The following is a 20,184-nucleotide window of genomic DNA, read 5'->3' as shown; positions in this document are numbered from 1 at the left end:
TCATAATAATGCAGTTAGTTTCATTATGTCTATGTGCACAGTTCAAAGTATTGTATAGAAAACTATTTTAAAAGATTCCAAATAAAATGAGACTCAAAAAGTTGATTAAGGGTAATGCTAGGTAATTATATTATTATCCTCAAATACCTGGCTAATTTAAAATAAATATTTTTTTAATTTCCTTAAGTATCTGGATAAATACTTCAGCTTTTAATCTACATTAAATTTAGCTATTGTGCTATTTTGCTCTGACTAAGACCTTTTTTTTAAAACCTTTTTATTTCTACATTTTGCCTTAAAGGTAGTCTTAAGGAAGAGATACTTGGGAAGGTAAATGTTGGCTTCTCTTGGACTTGGAAACCTCTTTTGACAGAGAACACACTAGAGGACAAACATAAACACTTTAATAAAATTTTCACCCTTAATAAATCTCTTACAAGGTACTACAAATTCCTGTATATATAAGATTTCATTTAATTTTTCACTTACACCCTTTCCAAGGTAGGCACTGGTACTAGTTGAGAGATACGAGGTTTAGGAAAAGCAGGGAGTCCAGGGGAAAATAGAGTTAGAGCAGCTTTTCATATGGGGTTTCCTTGGCCATAACATAAATTGCCAGTAAGATTTAGATGTCTTAAATAAGAGTTTGGTTTGCTTCACTGCAAAGAAAAGAAAATGTCCATGGAAGTATAAAGGATGTGTGTGTGTGTGTGTGTGTGTGTGTGTGTGTGTGTGCGCGTGTGAGGTGTGTGCAGGAGTATAACATGTCATCACCAAGAAACAGAGGCAGCTTTTAAACTGCTGCAACAGCAGTGACCTGTAGTCTTCCTCGTCACCCTTGAGATGCCTGGAGAACCGATCCAGTGAGGGTTCCCAGGTGAGACGCAGCTGGAAAGTCTCAGCCTCAGCCTCACACCAGCTGAGCAAGGGGAGGGACACAGTGACTTTCCTAAGGAAACACTCATCGAACATTAGCAAGGAAACACAGAAATGTGAAAAGCTTCTCACCGAAGGTCTTTGCTACTATGTTCCCTGTAAATCTTCTCATTGTTTCAAACATTTATAAAATCCCAATGAATGACAATGCTTATTGGCCTCTTTGAAATGGGATCTAAAGCACTGAACTGTTTTTACATGAGTGAAAGGCATTGTTTCAGTGGACAAGGACCGAAAACACCACAGAGGAATAGGGCAGGTGCAGAGTAACAAGCCCTCAGCATCAGAAAATAGGCAACTTTGGTCAAGCTGGGCAAACAAAAGCTATTGCACTAATAGCACTGATATGGTAGGAATGTAGACTTTTACATGTGCACTTATATTTTTTACAATATTGCTTAATAAAATGTCCCCACTTTCACTGTTGTTTGTATGATATGAGCCCCTTGGCCATTTTAAGGGTGAAGCACGCCACACTTGAGACTCTGGAGCACATTTGTCATAGAAAACAGCAAAGAATATTTTCCTGCATGTATGGACAGCAATTGTATTCAATGCAACGTAGAAAATTGACAACAATTAGGCTTCTCTAAAAAGCAAAAAAAATAAAAAGAAAGGATGTTGTTGAGTGAACAAAAAATGACTTTCAAAAATTCATAGTTTGATTTTTTTGCCAGCAAAGAATTTAAGAAGAGAAATGGTAACATGTGGAGGTCAGTGAAACCTTTCATTTAAAAAGGGGCGCCCTGGGCTCCGGAGAAAACATAGCATGAAGGGATATGCATATCCCATTGCTAGATTGGGCTAGATCTTTTTCCTTATCACATTTCAATTTGATAGTAGGAAAATCTGACTCTAAGGATTGACGCACAGATTTCTTAAATCATTAAGGGCACATTAAAAAGGATCATCAAAAAATGGAGCCAAACCTGTACTACGCTTTACGACTGCGGTAGACACCCAGGACCACGGAAAGTACTCAGATATATAATTTCTTAAGGGCATAACGCATACTGTCATTGGCACAAAATATTCCAGAAACCAATTGAAGACCATGGGTTTTAACTTCTTGGCAGCACAGAGCTGACTTGTTTCAAATGAAGACATTGTTGTTCAATCCCAGTGATTAGAGATGGATCATTGCCCGGGGAAAAGCTTTTGCATACTGAGCACCAAGAGAAAGGGAAGTGCCCAGGGCAGAAATCACCCCTCCTGTAAGTCAGGCCTGGGTCTAGAATGGACGAGGCCAGGCCGGGACGAGTGTGCTATAACAGTCCATGACGTTTTTCCCCTTTCCACCTGAGCACGCAGCATCTGATTTCTTAAGGTTCACGCCGCTACTACCTGGGTGGGCTGTGGATCCGTAACTGCGCCCCCTTGTTTAAAGTTGTGGGGATGTCAAAAGAAATGAGGCAGACCAGGTTAGGGATTCAGAACCACACCGTTGGTTTATATTTTGAAAGAGTATGTTTCGAGCTCACAGAAAGTGTGCTTTTGTGTCTTGTTCTTTTGAATGGAGACCGCAGCTGGCCTGTTGCCATTCCTGCTTTTAAGGGTGAGAATCCATCAGAGCTCTGGCTATAAAAGGCTTAATGGCAATAAAGACCGTAGCTCAGCCCCGACGATGGATGCTGTTAGCTGCTTGGAAAGCGACCAATCTCCTAAATGAGATGAGAGGTGTGATAAAAAATAAGGAAGCAGAAATTAAACCGAAGAGCTGTTTTTCAAGGTAATATTTATATAATACACTCAATGAAGACAGAGTGCATTAAAATGATAGGGAATTAGCAAATATTGCCAAAAACTAAAACTAATGAGTATTTCCCCTAAGACAAGCTCAATCTAATTAATGAAGAAAGATGCACAAAAGTATAATATGCTGTTTTGAGACTAGTCTATATGACTGCTATCCACTATTAATTGGATATTTAAAACTATATTAGAAATAAAAGTATAACTTGTCAACCTTTTCACTGTTCATGAAATATAGATATACAGATTTCTGAAGTTTGGATGCCAAAAGTTGATGTTAATTTTAAATGCCATTCTTAAGAAACTATATCACATTGATGAAATAAAAATATTTTATTCTTAAAGTTAACTCAGCCTTTTAATTCATAAACCTCCATACTTAGAAGCAGTGTTCCCACAGTGTGCCACTTACAGGATTTCAATTTTCACTTTTTAATCATAAATTTACTTGTTTACCCACTATTAGGAAGAAAAATATCCCCCTTATAAATGTTACTTAATTAGACAAAATCTCACGTATGTCTGTTAAACCAGTCACCTTACCTTTCTTTCAATAAAATGTATATTTTGTCCTTCCCTAAACCTGTGTGCCACCTTGAAATTTATGATGAATATAAAATCATAGGTACTCTTACGTGGATCTTTATAAAAAGAAAACCTTAAAAACAAAATCTTCTTATGGTGCTTGAAAGGCTAGATGTGGGTCATGACACTTACTGCTTCCGGGGCACTCTGTCATGTGACCCTTCATACCTGCTAGGGTGCAAATCTGCATACTCACCAGGGGGCCCAGGCCGCAGCCTCTGGCCGTGCACGCCTGGACTCTGAAAGAGTGCAGGCTCCCGAGAGCAAGCCCATGCACATAGCAGCTGAGCTCTGAGGAGCTGTGAATCAATATGCCATCGAGATATAATCCATAACTTGTGATAACACCTGCAAAGGTAATAGTCTGCTTTTAGTATGATCACCAGACAACAGCAAAGAGTATCTAACTGAAGCAAGCACTTCCTGCTCTTGATTTCCAGGCGGGTGGAATCACAGACTCACAGTATCTTGTACTTTCCCTCTGTTAAGCCTTGTCTCTCTCCAAAGGATGAAGCAGGCTTTGCCTTTGAACATCAAATTGTTACGCTAATTAGCCTGGAGGCAGAAATAGAACCCAATAGTTCCAAGAGGAAAATCTTCCTGCTGTACCATGTTTGCTGCTGCTGTGTACATTCCAGGTCGAAGATGAATAAAAGGAACATGTCTGTAACTTTTATTGCTTTCACAGAAATATTCTGCATAGATGTAAAGTAAAATGGCCCTATTTGTCATGGCGTTGAACCTTATTCAGGATGTGCTGGGCTCTGCTATGAGCACCTTACATACACCAAGGAGTTCTCAACCCTCTCAAGTCTTCCTGTCACAGATGCAGCATTTCATCTCTTTCGGCATTGCATGCATGAGGTAATGGGGACGGGGAGGTCAGCTAACTTGCTCAGAGTCGCACAGCACCCACCGGTTTGAGTCTGGATTTGAATCCGGGCAGTCTAACTCCAATCCCACGTTCCCAACAGTGACCCTGAGTCAGCAAGTAGCTCTGCACCCCTCATACAAGTCATGTTCATGAGTGGCCAGTGAACCTACTCCTCAATGGGTTTAATGACCAACTGAGACTTGCCTCAGAAGGAAAGGCATGTGTGTTGCCTTGAAATCAACTAGCAGAAACAGGAGACGCTGAAAATGGCTATTTTGAAGAATCATTTTAACTACTCAACCGTCATTTTCATGAAGAGGAAACTAAGTGTCAGCACAGCCTACGTTCTCCAAAAATACAGAATCCACACACTGACTGGATACTACCCTGAAGAAAACAAAAGCAAATCCACGCTAAATGAGAACTCTTCCAAAGGACAAGCCACTTCTCAGAGGCTCGCTGACTATGTCTGGAAGAATCTCCCTAGCCTTTCCTCTGTCACACGGCCTCCCCCAGTCCACGGTACATCGCGGTCACAGCCCTCATCCATTCATCACATTCGCTGTATTATTCTTCCTAGCTTAATTGCTTGAGTTCCCCAGTAGACTGTGGGGTCCCCAAGGTGATCGTAGGCTTTCTCACCTGTGTATTTCCAAAGCTTAGCATCAAGCTGGAAACATAGCAGGCACATAATAAATATTGACTGAATGAATACAGTAATGAACACGCAGCATAGTAAAAATATCAGCATCCAATGGAGAGGGATGATTTATGACTATTGGAAAAAGAGGTTACCTGAAAAGATAGCTAAAAAAAGGCAGTGATGAAGAAGAGCTTATAAGGTTTTCAAATAAGTCTCCAGCCAAGTCAAGGTCACTGAGGGAGAGCCCCAACACTGGGCTTCAGGAGGCCTGACTTTCATTGCTACGGACACAAAGATATGCCTTGTAAAAGTCCGGCAGACACGAAGATTTGCCTTGTAAAAGTCTGGAGTCCAGACCCAGCATTCAGGGATCAGGTTACTATGGAGCTATCGCCCTAGGAGCCCTATTTCTAAGCATTCCTCTCTCCTTCCAGGGAAATGCTCACCTGTAGACCTGTGCTGAGTGCCACCGTCTGGGAGCCCACAGAATAGTTCAGGTGTTGTCTGTCCAGAAATCCCTCACCACATTGCTGTGGACTGAGAAAGCCATTCGGAGCTGAGCCAGTCATGAGCTAACACACATGGAGACTATGCCTCCTATCATACGTACCTCAGCAACCCTCAGCCCAGTAGGATGCCAGAGAACTGCTTGCGGACTTTGTCTTAGGACAAGCTCACCGATTGGGGTTGCTATAGGATGCAACAGCTCAGAATGTAGGCTCTGAACTAGGGACTTTTCTTTCCACGTTGGAGAATAGACCCAGGTTTTTTGCACTGACCTACATACCCAGCACTTTTTATTTTTTCAGTCAAGCTGTTGCTAGGTCACGAAGTTGCCCAGGTAGGACGCAATCTCATACTCCTCCTGCCTCAGCCTCCCAGAGTTCTGAGGGTCTAGGCATGTGCTACCACACCGAGCTTAGAAACCAATATTGGATTCTGGATTTTCCATAGGAAGAAAAGATAGGAATGAGAAACAAAGGCAAGAAGTCTGTGTGTTTCCTCTCACTATTTCACCCAATCGCGCATGCAACATAGGTCTGCTTTTCTTACCCAGACAGGAATGCTGGCAGAAGGGGCTGCAAACAAGCGAATTTGAGACTATGACTGGGCCATGCGGGTGGGTTACATGAGCTCATTTAACTACTGCAATAGGTAAAGAGGCAGGTACTAAAAGGAAGGAGACATGAGCTCTCCCTGTATGCTAACGTCCACCCTTACATATGGCCTGGGTAGAAGTATTTGCACTCAACGTCCACAGTAACCCAGTAAAGACAGAACCATGAAGGGCCCAGCCCTTTAGTAGCGAATGTTTGAGTGGCCTAGGTAGGTTGAGTGTTTCAAATCATGAGCCAGTGGCTGAAAGAAAGAAGTAGCTGCTATCACAGTGGTCTCACAAACAGTTGTATAAATAAGCACTGCAGATGTTACATGTTTTATTTCTTGCTTATTAAACAGAGATTTGCATGTGACAACCCAGTCCCTCCCTCTTGGCCCTTTTGGTTTTAAGGACAGAAGGCTGCTGGCTGACCCTGACGTGTCCCGGAGTTGGACACGGTGACCAGGGCCAGTGCATCTTCTGTCCACACAGCAGAGCAGGGTCCCAGCAGACGGAAGCACAGCTGTCCTCGGCCTTAGGTGGTGGTGGAGAGGAGATGCGTGGCTCTGAGGCTGAACAGCTAAGAGCCTTGTTCCTCTGGCATCCACAGCCTCACAGCTGCACTGAACCCGCCCTGCTCGCTCAGCCCGTCACTGTGTCTTCAGCCCCTTCGCTTGTCGGCTTTCTGCTGGGTTTTGTCAGTGCGAGGTCAGTCTGAGACAGAAGCCGGAGGGGACAGTGGCTGGCTCGCGGCTCCAGAGCCCAGCACGGGCAGCAGTGTCTCTCTTGCCTTCTGCCGCTGCTCTGGGGACTCTGTTAGGGCTTCAGCTCCGGAGGGGCCAGCGGCCCTGGGACACAGAAGTCAGCCTCAGCTCCTGACAGTGACCTGGACACCTCCTTTCCTCACTCTCCTTGCCCTCTCAACATCTTGGAACCAACTATTCCCATAAAATGTCCAAATGTCCAACTCCGAGGCTGTGGGGGTAGCTGTGTTAGGCACACTTACCCCTGGGTTCAATTCCCCGCACTACCCCCCCTAAAGAAAAGTCCTAATACAAAATTTCCCATCTTAAGTACCCAGTACACTTTTTAAAAAATATATATACCAATTAGCTGTTGGTCATAGCAACACCTTAAATTTAAGTGGTTTTTTTGGTGGGGGGAATGTTAATTCTTTTAACACAGCTATTGCTTTGACCCATTTTCCTTTTTTAAAATAACTTTCCATCGTTTATTTCCAAATTTCTTGGAGCTTCAAGTGATTGGAGAAAGTCTCTATTTTACCTAAAGTATCACTCAAGGTTCTACAAAACAATATGACTGCCAGCATGCACTTGCCTTACTCCCCGTATGAATGTCACCCGTAACTCCAACTTTGGACACTCGCAGAAAACTTTTGATTTAATGCCTCTTAGTATTCAACACAGAAAATCACAAATGAATTAAAACACCAACTCATACAAAGAAAAGTGAAAAGAGGAAAAAATAGGTATCATCACAGTAATACGAATGACAAAATTTATTCTGTGCCCAGTACTGTGAGGTATTTAATCCCCCCAAAATGTTATGTGCAAATAACATGTTGCAGAACCTATTAAAGGAACTGCAAGACCCTTGCAGTGCTGTCTATTTGACCTGCCTTCCAATGGAAATAGAAAGCACCCAAATCAATATTTTCCTTTTCTCATATAATTGGGGCACGGAGATTTTCTTTTATGCTAGGATTATGTGCATAATATCTCCATTTATCTGACAGATTGGGAAATGGGATATTTTATAGAAGTTAATTTTCATTACAACTAAATCTCATCCTTTACATATGAACTTTAAAGTCTTAGCCACGTCTGAAGAACATCATCCTAATAAGCACCACACACCTGTCTCCTCACTCCAAGCAGCATGAACATAACACAGCCGTGCTGTGAGGTGAGACTAGGATCACAGGCGCAGAAGACTACTCTCAGACTTGGTAACACGGGGGCCCCAGGAAGCTGCCGGGCACCTGCCCTGCTCATGTTCTGAAAGTCACCCACGGCTTTCGCCTCAGCGATTTAGTGTCTACTTTTCCCAGGCTCCCTCCATCCTCGGTGACAGTCTCTCCGAAGTTATTTTTCATACCTGACTCCAGCGAGTCAGTCCCTAGTGATGTATGCCAGGGAGTGAGGTAACCACGACCTGTGGGGCTGGGGCTGGGGACGGAGCAGACAGTTCTTGAGGGAAGGGCTTCCAGTAAGAGGAGGACAAGGTAAAGGGGGCGGAGAGTGAAGTTACGGGAGGTGTAGGACAGCGAACTCAAGGGTCGAGAGATGTTTCAGTGTTCAGGATACATCTGAATTGAGAGGTGGGTGAAACGAAAGTCCAGCTTTAGTACACACACACACACACACACACACACACACACACACACACGGCAGAGTTACCCCCGGGGACTGTAACAAACGATATTCAACAGCATATGCAGGACAAAGGATGAACTGTGGGAACAAGTTGTGGAACCAATGTACACAAGATAAGTAAGTCCACCCTGTAAGTCACTCTCGATAGTCCCTTTACCTCAGTGATGGCCCTCTCCATGACCGAGTCCCGGACACTTAGCAGTCGGGCTGGCTGTACCTCCCTCATTTCCATGGTGGCCTGCTTTACTCTGACATAATCTCGTACTTGAAGACGGCAGCCACTGAGGCGTCCTGCCGTGCCTTGCTCCTGTAAGCGTCGTTCTTTATAAGACTCTGAGAGGCAGGCTGCAGCATTCCTCTCTGATCACACCACAAATAACCAGTCATCAAGAGGCCTCCACCAAGTCCGAGAAGTAGGAGAGGAGCCCAAGCACCGTCAGAAGTCGGTCAGTGAAGCCTGGTCCTGGAGACAAGCAGGTTCCTGAGACCCATCTTTCCAGGCTCAGGTCCCACCACCCACCCACCAGATATCAAAGTCAGGTCAGTGCTGTGTAACACTGTGGTTTAGAGCTGGTATCCATAACTCCCTTCCAAACAGAACAAAACAAAACAAAAGCAAATACAATAAAACCTGAGATGAGTGTAGGCAGTTCCTTGGATCTGGTTTTTGGTCAAGGCCATTACCTGTGAAATCTTAAACCAAAAGATAGACAAGCTTTTATTCAGGGACAGCAAGAGGATCACTCCAAAAGGATGCTACTTCTTATCAAGATATGCTGATTTCCTAACGGTGCTTGTGTTAGCAAACTATTTGGTATAGTCAATAAAGGATGTAACACTGTATAAGTCGGTGCAAAATGTAGACTTGGTGAACAAGTCTAAAACATTTATTAACACAACGATTTCAATTTCATTGATTTCAGATACCTACACTAAGTATAAAAGGTGAGTGACTATAATGTAACAGGTGTTTTAAATCAAAGCCTAAGGCCATGCCTTCCTTCTTTAACTAGACAACACAGGACAATAGCTCTGGGAAATGTAAAAGTCTAAGTCCTTGAAAGAGCATGTAAGTATTTTTTAAATTACAGAATCCTTAAAAGTAAGTATTTGAATAGTCTCATTACATACTTGGAGGCAGACAAAAGGCTGCATGTTTCCTGCAGATTATTTCCCTCAGCATCAACAACTCTGAAGTTGGAACTATGATTTGCACTGCCATGGAGAGGAAGGGATGGGGCCCAGGATGGGCTAAGCTCTTTTCCAAGGTGATCAAGTCCAAATTCAGGCTCAGAACCTGCCCATCTCATTCCACTGTGGTCACTACTCCCAGTACAGGTTTATGGCATAATGCTCTAATATTTTTAAAAAATACAACTTGAGTGGCGAACTGAAGAAATGGTAAAAATGATGTTATTGATGCATAGAAGAAACCACAACGTTTATTGCAGACCTTTCAAAATATGCTAGCATTTTGCTGCTATTTTGTAGCTGGATAAAGTCTAATATAAAATATGCTTTCAAAGGAAGGTTGGAACCTTTGTGTTTCTAACCAGTGAATCTATAATTATCTCAACATGTAACATTGAAGTAAAAACTGTTGTTCTTACTTGCAGGAGAGCAAGACAGGTACAAAGAGGTAAACACTAAATTGTCTGTGGTGAATAACAGCAGCCATGGTACCGTCTCAATCAGGTACTGCTGACTCCTCAGGTTAAAGCCTCGGAGGTGCACCGAAGTTTATTTCCATTCCGAGGATGAGAAAAACAGATCTGGATGAGATTTCAAGGTTTGGTGCATGTTGTACAACATGAAGCGGTGAGGCTCTCTGTTGTGCAGAGAACATCACACTTGACCGCATCTTTCTACCTCTTTTTTTCTACGTTTTAATTCATCTACTAAAACATGTATGCAATATAAATTATGTACAAATTAAAAAGCAAACTGTTATGTAACTATGGCTGAGATTAAAAAGTAGAACATTGTCAGGACCCCCGAAATCACCCATGTATGTGTGATTCCAATTGTTTCCCTCCCTCACAGATAATTACGTTAACATTTTTAGAACCACGTTTGGATTTTCTGCTTGGGAATGAATCTTTAAACATGGCAATTAAGATCTGCACAATTTTCTTCTGTGTATTAGCAAACATATGTTGGATATATGTTTTGCATGTTTTTTGTAAGACACACTATTCATGAATTCTTATCTGATGAGGAATCTATTGCGTAGTGTGTTTCCATTTTACCCACTTCCACTGCATGGAAAAATTTGGAAAGCAGAGTGTTTCTGCATGTTGGCAATTACAGCAAGAAAACTGCTAATATTCTTGTACACATCCTGAGGCACATCCATGCGAATGGATTGGTCATATCAAAGTTACCTCAGGAATTACGTGTTTTGCACAAAAAGGGAAGAACTTGGGCTGACCCTTTCTCTGTGAGTTAGAACCTATTTGCCTTGGGAAGCTTCCCTTAGACAATTACCCTACTCTGACCTATGCCACTGGCTTCGCTTCTCTTGTACAAAAGAATCTGTACATCTCTCAAGAACAAGTTTCAGACCAAGTCTGCGTCCCAAGACTGCTGCTTACCCAGCAGTTTCTTACATGAGTGCTAATTTTGTGCGCTTCCTCCCCAGACCAAATCAAGTCCAGAAAGTGCAGTGAAACAGGTGTCCACTATCCACTGTCAAACAACTATTAAATCAGTGTGCTGGATTAAGTGGCCTTGCTAGCTAGAGTGGCAATCTAGTTTATCAGCCAGGGCTTGAGGAGACTCTAATACGTGGGCAACATCACTCCACACACAGGGAAAACAGAACTCACTGGAAGAGCTCTGGCTCCTACCTTTCGAAAACAACTGAACAGAAGACAACTGAGAAGACCTGAGGGGCATCATGTGCATGTCAAGTTTACATGGGACATAAAAGGAAAATGAGGAAGAGAAATAGGGTGATGGACGCTAATCTAACAGGGGCTGGGAGTCTGGGGCACAATGTTCATCTGCAAAATGTATCCTTAAGTCAAACACAGTGGGTGGAAATGCTTCATCGAGAGGAAAAATTCTGCCAGCTATTACTTTGACTAATTATAACAAAGCTTCCGTAGTACTAAGGGGAAAGGTCTCACGGAGAGATGAGTAAGTTGATTACATTTACAAAATAAATATCATGAATTTATTAGATAAACAGTCTGCCTCTAGGACCTTTGAACATGGCTCTCCTTATTAGCTTTTAAGATGCACATTGTGCCAAGACAAAGTTTAATTTATGAAATTTTTAAAAAATATATTTATTTTTGCCACTTTGGAAACGAAGAAAAGAATTCTTCCATTTATCTGCCCAGCTCCCACTGCTCCCCGCAAAAGAAAAAAGAAGACAAAACATGTGATAAATATGGACTCCGTGAAGTTCAGGAAGGAGTCAGGCTTTCAGCAGGAAGCTGGTGATGGCAGAGGAGTGAAAAGGAGAGAAGAAAACAGTAATAAATCCTTCCTAACTAGCGATCTTAGGAGAAGTCCCTAACTGGTTGGCCTGGAGCCAATAAACACCCTTCTATTTGGAGAGGAAAAGCCTGGAATCCATCTGGGGAAAGCTGGAGGAAGGGGAATGGCCAGCGGACCCTAGATGCAGCCTTGGGTGGAGGAACAGAGCCCCGGAGTCCAGAGACAGCGAGCTCTGAGATCCCATTCTCCTCTTGCCTCTCATCCTGTGCCACCATTATGGACAGACCACCAGGAACCCAGAGAGAGAGGAAGCCCGCCGGAGCGAGGGACGGCACTCATTTCTATTCTACAGGTGAGGAGTGCCGATCTGAGAGCGTCCCGGGATTCGGTCAGTGTTACCTACATAGCGCTACATGTTGGGTTGGCACGGACCCCTCAGGGCCCTTGCTGCATGCCACAGCTTTGCTCCATGTATTTCTCCAATAGCCTTGCAGGGCGCAGGGAAGAAGGGAGAAGAGTAGAGAGAGTTCTAGAAAGACAAAAGACAAATATCCAACAGAAAAAATTACTGTCTCTCATTTTAAGGTACTGTGTAGTGCTGTACTGTATTCTTCATGCCTAACCTTTTGTGCACACCATCAGCAGGACATCTGCAAAAGGCACATATTGTGCTCTGTGACTAAGGAGAGCCCATCTGTTTAATCCAGTTCTACCGAGCCTCTGCTTCAATGGATAACCCACAAAATGGCTACTTAATTCTCCTTGGCTGTTTCCTGCAGGCAGTTTTGAGTTTATCACCTTTCTCTTTCCATAATGATAGGATAGTTAAGGTGTTTCATTTTCACGGGGACGTGGGACCATAATTGTCCATACAGCACATCCACTGGGGTATATATCTTTGTGCCTCTTCATCATGTTATGTCAAATTGTATTTCCAAAGGTGCTCAATAGGTTGTCATAGACAGCCAAGGAAATTCAATACAGTACAATGTCATTTAATACAAGGTACCTGTGTTTGCGCTAAAGAATTCTGTTTACTGTAAGAATTAAGGGGCAGCGCTTTCGTGTGTCATAAGCATAACATGAACGGTGAATGTAGATGCTCCAAACATACTCGTTTGTATTTTCCAGCGCAGCATGGCAAGCTGAGGATCAGCCGAGGGTGCCCTGAGGTCTAGAGGATGATTGAAAGTGGCAGGTATCCCCGACGTGAATACTTGATCCTTCAATTAAAAAGGGAGTGAGGGGAGCTCTCACCATGCTGAATAAGGCCTATTACCGCGTGGCTCTCCTAAAAATGGAACCAGCGGAGTCTAAAACAGACTGTGCTTGGGAAATTCTGCCTGACACACTGATTGGAGGTGTTTCATAAAACTTACACGGGGGCTTGCTCAAAACTGTCAAGCAGCTCCCCTAAGTGACTCGCTGAGTTCTGTGATCTGTTTCACCTATTAAAACTGAGCATTTCCAAGAAAGAAAATAGAATTGCATCTTGACTGCTTAAAAATAACATTATTTCAAAATTAGAGGTTAAAAACCAGTTATTTTTTTTTCAATACCAGAGAAAATTCAGAAAAGAGATGTCAGAAATTTTGAATATTGGCTCTGGGCACAAGACACTGAGCAAGGAATAGTAATGTAAATTTCCTCTTTTTGTCACTATGGCTAGATGGGATCCTGTATTATGAGTACTTCTACAAAAATAGAAGCATAATAATGAAAAGATAATGAAATTTTATCATTCACACCTTGTTTTGTTTTTATTACTTTCCTACTTAACTAGCAATCTTGATTTTGAGTAATTAAATTGCCTAATTCCTACAAATCTGAGTTTCTACATTTGACCACTGGGCTAATTTTAGACCTAGTTGATGGGCTAATTTTCAGAATTAAAGCGCCTAGCAAGTACTTATGAGTTATAACTACTATCGCTATTTGTTAGTACTAATGGAAATCAAATACTTCTTTCTGCATATGAGTGGAGTGTTTAATTACTCCTTCTCTATACTGCAGTACATACATTATAAAGCTCCATTTCTACAGCATTATCTGCTCATATAAGGTCAACTATGTATGGTATATAAGCACACATGTAATGGATATAAAAGGCTATAGTTTCTCTACCTCCCTTCCAAAAATAATGTACATGATTTTTCATTAACATAAACAATGAAGACATAAATTTTAAAAATTATTACAGTAAAAGATATATCACCATTATTTCTCCTGAAAATACTCTCCCTTTCTTGAAACACACTTAGCCCATCATCCTCACCACATTGTGAAGTGGTTCCGGGATTCCTCTTTCCTGAAGGTCCTTAAATTGAGCTTGCCTGGCTGTCTCCTTGGTATGAATCAATTCAAAATGTTTGCCTTTCATGGTCATTTTGACTTTGGGAAGATCCAGACACTAGTGACACAGTAACAGATCCAATGAGTGCGGTGAAGGAGGTCACACTGCGATGTTTTTAAGAGCCTGCTTTTACTCGCGTGGCCCTGGACAGCAGCACTCACCATATTCCTGATCACATCTTGTAAAGACATTCAGCAGGACACCAAGGCAGCTGGGAAAAGGCTCTTGGGAAGGAGAACTTCCAAAACTGCTTCAAAAAGTGGCAAGAACGGTGGGATCAGCACTTTCAGAGGCAGGGGAACGATTTGAGGGGGCGTTAATGGCAACATGACCTTTACTGAATACATTTTAAAACTTTTTCTTTAAACATTCATATCTTTAATCACAATTCATATGCTTAAACACCTAAACTGAATGTTCTTCTCATAATGTCCTATACACTTTGTGAAACAATATGTAGGCCTACAAAATCAATCAACTTCCTGAAAGCTTTCTAGTCATATTGACGTGGGTTGCCACGGTCTTCGTATACAACCACGCAGGAGTTCTACAAAGCCAGGCCAACACAAAGCACTGATTTAGGAAAACAGCCCTGGCGCCTTCCCGAGCTCCCTTCGCTTCTCAAGCAGCCCCCTGGTTCTCATGCTCTTCCCGTACTACTCCCCCGTCCACCCTACCAATACTGGTCACAGAAGCACCGGAACCTCCGCCTCAGGGGCCTGTGAGCAGGCATGGTTATAAGTCCTGGCCCTCACTGAAATATTGGGGCCATTGGGACAATGTTATCTCAAGTCAGCTTTGTGCCTTAAGCCTTCAGCCTTAGGCCAGAGCGAGTGATCCCTTCCTCTCTATTGCCCCGGAAGCCACCACAGTTAGATTCCATGATCATAAGGTCACTCTAAATGTGCTTTTGCGTATATTGTACGACTGCATGTGCTTCTCACATCAACACAGTTACCATTCTATTATTGTCCTTATCATCAGTAAACACAAATCTCTTCAACAGATCTTTCACATCCACGCACTCTGTCCCGGGAACCCTGCCGAGTGGTGGGACCACAGTGGTTGACCCAGAACATGAGTTCCTGTCTTCTTGTGGCTTAGAGACTATCAGGGTCTACTTAAGGAAAGACAGAGGATAGTTACAAGAAACTTTAATTATCCCCAATGGATAAGAATTGCATATTGTGCATGTTTAGTTAGTATTTGCAAAACACATTCCAGTTAGTTAAAAATGTTATGTTTATAGCAGCACTTATACATCATGTTGGACACAAGGAGTAGGCTGGGGACAATCAATAGTTATGCTGCTTCAGCAAAGTATATTTCAAGTGGGAAGAAAACGTACTTCCAGACTTTAAGGCCTCCACTTCTCCATAGGCATTTGGCTCAGAGACTCTGAAAATTCTCAACAGCATAATTCTCATTCTGCATTTGTAGTCTACACAATTCAGGTCAGAAGCTTTTCAACAGCAATCTAACATGCTCCACCTGATCAGTGGCTAATGCTGTGCAATGGCAGAGGCAAAGTCCTCTGTAATTAGGGGTCTTGTGTGCCTGGACCTCAAGGAAGCTCTTAGGAGAGGTTTGGAAGACGGGCTGTAGTTGCAGTGCGGGCAGAACACCTCTGACAGAGGGAGCATGTGTACAGAGGGCTCTGATTAGAGAAGCGCAGTGTCACGCCATCATGTCTGCAGGTGTGGGGAGCAAGGGACTAGAATTATGCAGGACGTAATTGGATGGAGGCAAAGCTTGAGGTGTGAATGGAGTGATAATACTTAAGACAGTGCTAGGTCTTTAACAGCAATTAGTAGCGAGTGGCAATTTTTGTGAAAGCAAAATAAGAAATCTGAGCTGCCTCTTAATAAACGATGAGTCACATAAACTGAGCTTTCATGTGGTGGGAGTCCACGATGTTCTTCAAAAGAATGAGGTCAAGTTACTCTTACCTGTCCCGGAAACCTGTTTCTACCACATAACAGAGAAACATTCCGCGCCTCAGAACACAGTGTGTTCTTACTTTTGTTTAACAAATATCTTACGCGTATGTCTTCCTGTGATTGTTAATCAATATGTTTTGCTCATTTAACACTAACAGAGTCCTTAATCTTTTTGCCAGTTTAAAAATTTCTTGAACTTTATTACAACCTTTCTGATCCATCATTTTTTATTGTGTAGTGCCTGTCATTCATGACTGGTCTCCTTCATTTATTTCAACCCTGATGCTTTATCTACGCTGTTGTGGATGCTATGATTTCCTCCTTTCTAAGGCTAAATAATATTCCACTGCACACATCTATTTTATTCACCTGTGCACCTACTCACACACGTCTGGGTTACCAACTGTTTGCTGCAGTGAATAATACTGCAGTGCACTGGTTTGCACCTACCTTTTAAATCCAGTTTCAGACTGTTCTGGACATATTATAAGATGTGGGATTTCTGGCTTGTCTGCCAATTCTAGTTTTAAGTTTTTGAGAAAGTTCCATGCCGTTCTCCATAGCAGCTACACCATTCAACATCATCACCCACAGTACAGGAGCCTCCCTGTCCTGCTCCAGTGCTGGCTACTGCCTGGATTTTGAAAAGTGCTAAGCAAGAAATTCTTAATTGAATACCTATCTTGTGCAGGCACTTCTTAGTCACTGATGCAGTAATAAACAAGAGACCAATACAAGAAAAATATTTATGTTAATTTTTATCAGTACATGTTTGCAGCACATGATGATTACATTCACTGTGGGAAGTCGGTATATGCATAAAAACATCTCAATTCCTATTTTATTCCCTTCCTCTCTTTTCCCTCTCCCTTACCTCCATCTCTGGGTCCTCTTTCCTTTTGTAAAAGATCCAGCTCTCTCTTCTGTTATGGATCTTTTTATTTTGCTCTTTAATTTATTTATACTTTGGCTTCCTCATATAAGAGAAATCACAAGAATAACTTGAAAGGGTTCTTTTATACCTAAGAATGAAGCCTATCTAACTGTGAATTGTAATACTCTCCTGCATCATATTCAGAAATCAGAAAGCAACTGTAATGTAGCATATCTGGTAATATGGGCCTAGTTCCATTAAATTTGGACTGAAAATACTCTGGAGAAGAAAATTCAAAACGTGTGAATCATAAGGAAGCTCCAAACTCCCAAAGGAAAAACCCAGTCCCAGACTCTGAACAACTAATACATTTCGGATCCAATATATTGAACAAACATCACAGGGTGTGTCTATAAGTCTTTCTATCATCTCCCTTGGTGTCATCAGACAGCCAGGACTTTACAGTATATAAACCACTCATCAAAGGCAATTTTCACAAGAAACTATTAAGTGAACTAAGTACTAGGCACGGACAAAAGGTGTAACACTGTGTTAGGCTGTGTAAAGGGAAAGGAAGGAACAGTTCATGGCCCTTATCATGAGGTAGGAATATTAGACAGGTAATCGAAGAAATTTAAGTACCATTATGAAAGGCCCAGAAACAGGCTAGGTGGTCATCCAAATGGGTCTAAAAGTTAACTTGAAGTCAAGGAAGAGTGGGATGATTTCATGGAATAAGAAAATTATGGTTGGGCTGGGGATTTGGCTCAGTGGTTCCACTGCCTGCCTTGCAAGCAATCCAAGTTCAATCCATGGTACCCAAAAAAAAACAAAAAACAAAAAACAAAAAACAAAAAAGAAAAAATAAAGAAAGAAAGAAAGAAAAAGAAAATTATGGTTAACTTGGGAGAATAAATGGATTTCTACAGATAAAGATAAGGAGATAGTAGAGCTTGCTAATGCCAGTTTTACAACTGAAGAACCTGGGATTTGTGGAATGTAGCAAATCCCCCAGAGCAATACAGCTATCTAATGTCAAGATATATATATATATTTTTTTTTCTTTTTTTTTTCAGATTGGGTCTCTATTTGACCCACACTCATGTCTTCCAACCTTACATTAAGCCATAAATATTCCAGAGTGGCCAAGAAAGATGTGTCACAAGGTGACGTAAGTGAAGGCTGAGTCACACATGGGGAAAAACCTGATCATTAGAATGTAGTTTGACATTGTACCTCAGGTGTTTGGGGAAAAGCACAAGAGCTTTGAAAAAAGGGTATGAGGTATTTTCCACGAATCAGGTATTTTCCTCACTAGACAATCTCCAAAAGCATGAAACCCTGGAAAATTTGGGAAACTGGAGAAGACTAGTGGAAAGCTTTTTAAATGAAAACTACTTTGAAGTGTCTAACCATTGTCTTCTGGGATGAAATAGAAGACTTTAGAATACCGACCGACTGTGAATACAAGTATCTCAAAGGTCCCCGATTCTTCTTGCTCATTTGGATCTGTTTAAAACTGCTTTGCAAATGCACGAAGTAGAAGAAGCAAAGATCTGTGAGATGTGGGCAGCGTTTTCCCAGGCAGTCAAAGATTCTGAGCGCAGTCATAATTTTACCTGCCACCTACCAACAGGAATGAAGGGAAATGTAGGCGAGTCAGCCCTTCAGAGCACTCCAATCAGAATAAGCCATCAACACTTCTATTGCTTCCTATGGAACAGATTTCTTCGTGGCACAAGAAGTGTGAGAAGATTTTCAACTGCTAAATACACTACCAAACAGACATCCTTATTTACCTTTTATTAAAAAGTCTGTAATAGTACAGGGATAACTTCAATAACAGAGATAATCGCTCGCTCTAATTAGGGAAACTCTCCCTGTTGCCTCAGATATATCTCCTGCATTTGCCAAAAGCTTAATTAAAATGAGATGGCTGGAATAATTAATATCATAGTAAACATAAGACAAACTAATAAAACTGCAATTTTTTTCTTCCATTCCTTTTTGGCCCCGCTAAAATAGTTCATGTCAGTTCTCAGCAATGAGTTACTTTAAACAATTCCTATGACATTAATCCTTGATGTTTGTAACGTGATCCCTGCAGAACAGTGACACCAGGCTGTGGGAATCCTAGAGACAGTTCCAGTCAACAAACAAAGCAATTTCTGCCCCAACGCTATTTAAAACTCTCTATAATGAGGTTTTATTTTAGTGAATTTAGGTGGCCAGCTTCATTCTCTATTTGTTCAAGGACATGCATATTACTCAGAAACACACACTCTGCTTTATGTTAAATAAGCGTAAATGCGTGTATGCGTTAATACATGCATTGTTCAAAAACTGTACATTGAAATATTTATAAATACTAGGTTAAAGAATACAGAGTTCCGGCTGGGCTTTCCAAAGATAAACTTATTAAATCAAATGAACTTTGAAACACGATATGTACATGAACTTTGCATTTCCCCACTTCTCCAAGGAAGAACTAATAGCTGCTAAAAACTGGAAAGTCGTCAAAAACACGTCACTCTCAAAACTGTGTTCTTTGGGAAACTTCTGTGTTCTCTTCGCCTCTCCTGCAGCACATTAAACAATAAGGTGCAGTACACAAGAGCTATCAAAAGGGAGCACTTTTGAGCCACCAAAATTGTGTGTTCACCCAAAACCCACAATCTCCCCAACTACAGACAATGATACTATCTCAGGTATTTTATGTGCTAAAATGATCATTAAAAATTAAGCACCACATATAAGCTGCCATTTAGAATATTAATTTACCTTTGCTAATCATCTTTTTAACTTGAGGCTAAAAGAGTTCACTCACCATTCGGATACTCCGGCTGTGTCCAGGAGATGTTAAAGGAGCCGGGTGAGTAGGAGGGAGCTTCGGGGGTGGCCACACCTTCTGGGATGTCTTCGTGGGTCAGGGCCTGGCTGGCCTCGCTCACTGTGCACCCGCCCCCTGTGCAAGCCTGGACAGGGTACAGAAAAGAGCTTCTGAGTCTGGCCCCATAAAGGTTAGATGGCCATGAAAGCAAGAGAATGCTGAATGAATGTTCTCGATCCTTTTAAATGATGTTGCTTTTACCCCTCACGACAAATCTGTTCTGATGCTGAAGTCTGTTGTTGAATGAGATCGCTTCCTAGGACTTGAGACAGGCATCTTGGGGAAGCGGAAAGAACCAGGCAGGTGTGAACTAAAGGCCAGGCCTTGCCGCTGAGGCCAGGCACTGACCGGGTGGGCAGCCCTGTGGCAGGCAGCTGCACACACAGGTTGCAGGA

At 42.0% G+C, this 20,184-nt stretch overlaps 1 protein-coding gene across 1 annotated transcript in view; it reads right to left on the bottom strand.

The window, feature by feature from the left end:
* Window positions 1–20,184, bottom strand: part of Ush2a (usherin) — a 678,059-nt gene that overhangs the window by 296,719 nt on the left and 361,156 nt on the right. Inside the window, exons 34-35 of the mRNA XM_033762039.1 lie at window positions 19,727–19,874; window positions 3,470–3,621 (exon numbers count right to left, since the gene is read on the bottom strand). Of these exons, the coding sequence (XP_033617930.1) occupies window positions 3,470–3,621; window positions 19,727–19,874 (300 nt within the window). The remainder of the gene's footprint in view (window positions 1–3,469; window positions 3,622–19,726; window positions 19,875–20,184) is intronic.

Source organism: Fukomys damarensis, unplaced genomic scaffold (genome assembly GCF_012274545.1).
Source record: "Fukomys damarensis isolate Sample0158 unplaced genomic scaffold, DMR_v1.0_HiC HiC_scaffold_11, whole genome shotgun sequence".
Lineage (NCBI taxonomy): Eukaryota > Metazoa > Chordata > Mammalia > Rodentia > Bathyergidae > Fukomys > Fukomys damarensis.
Note: the sequence above shows the minus strand (reverse complement) of the source record. Positions and strands in the feature narration are given on the sequence as shown.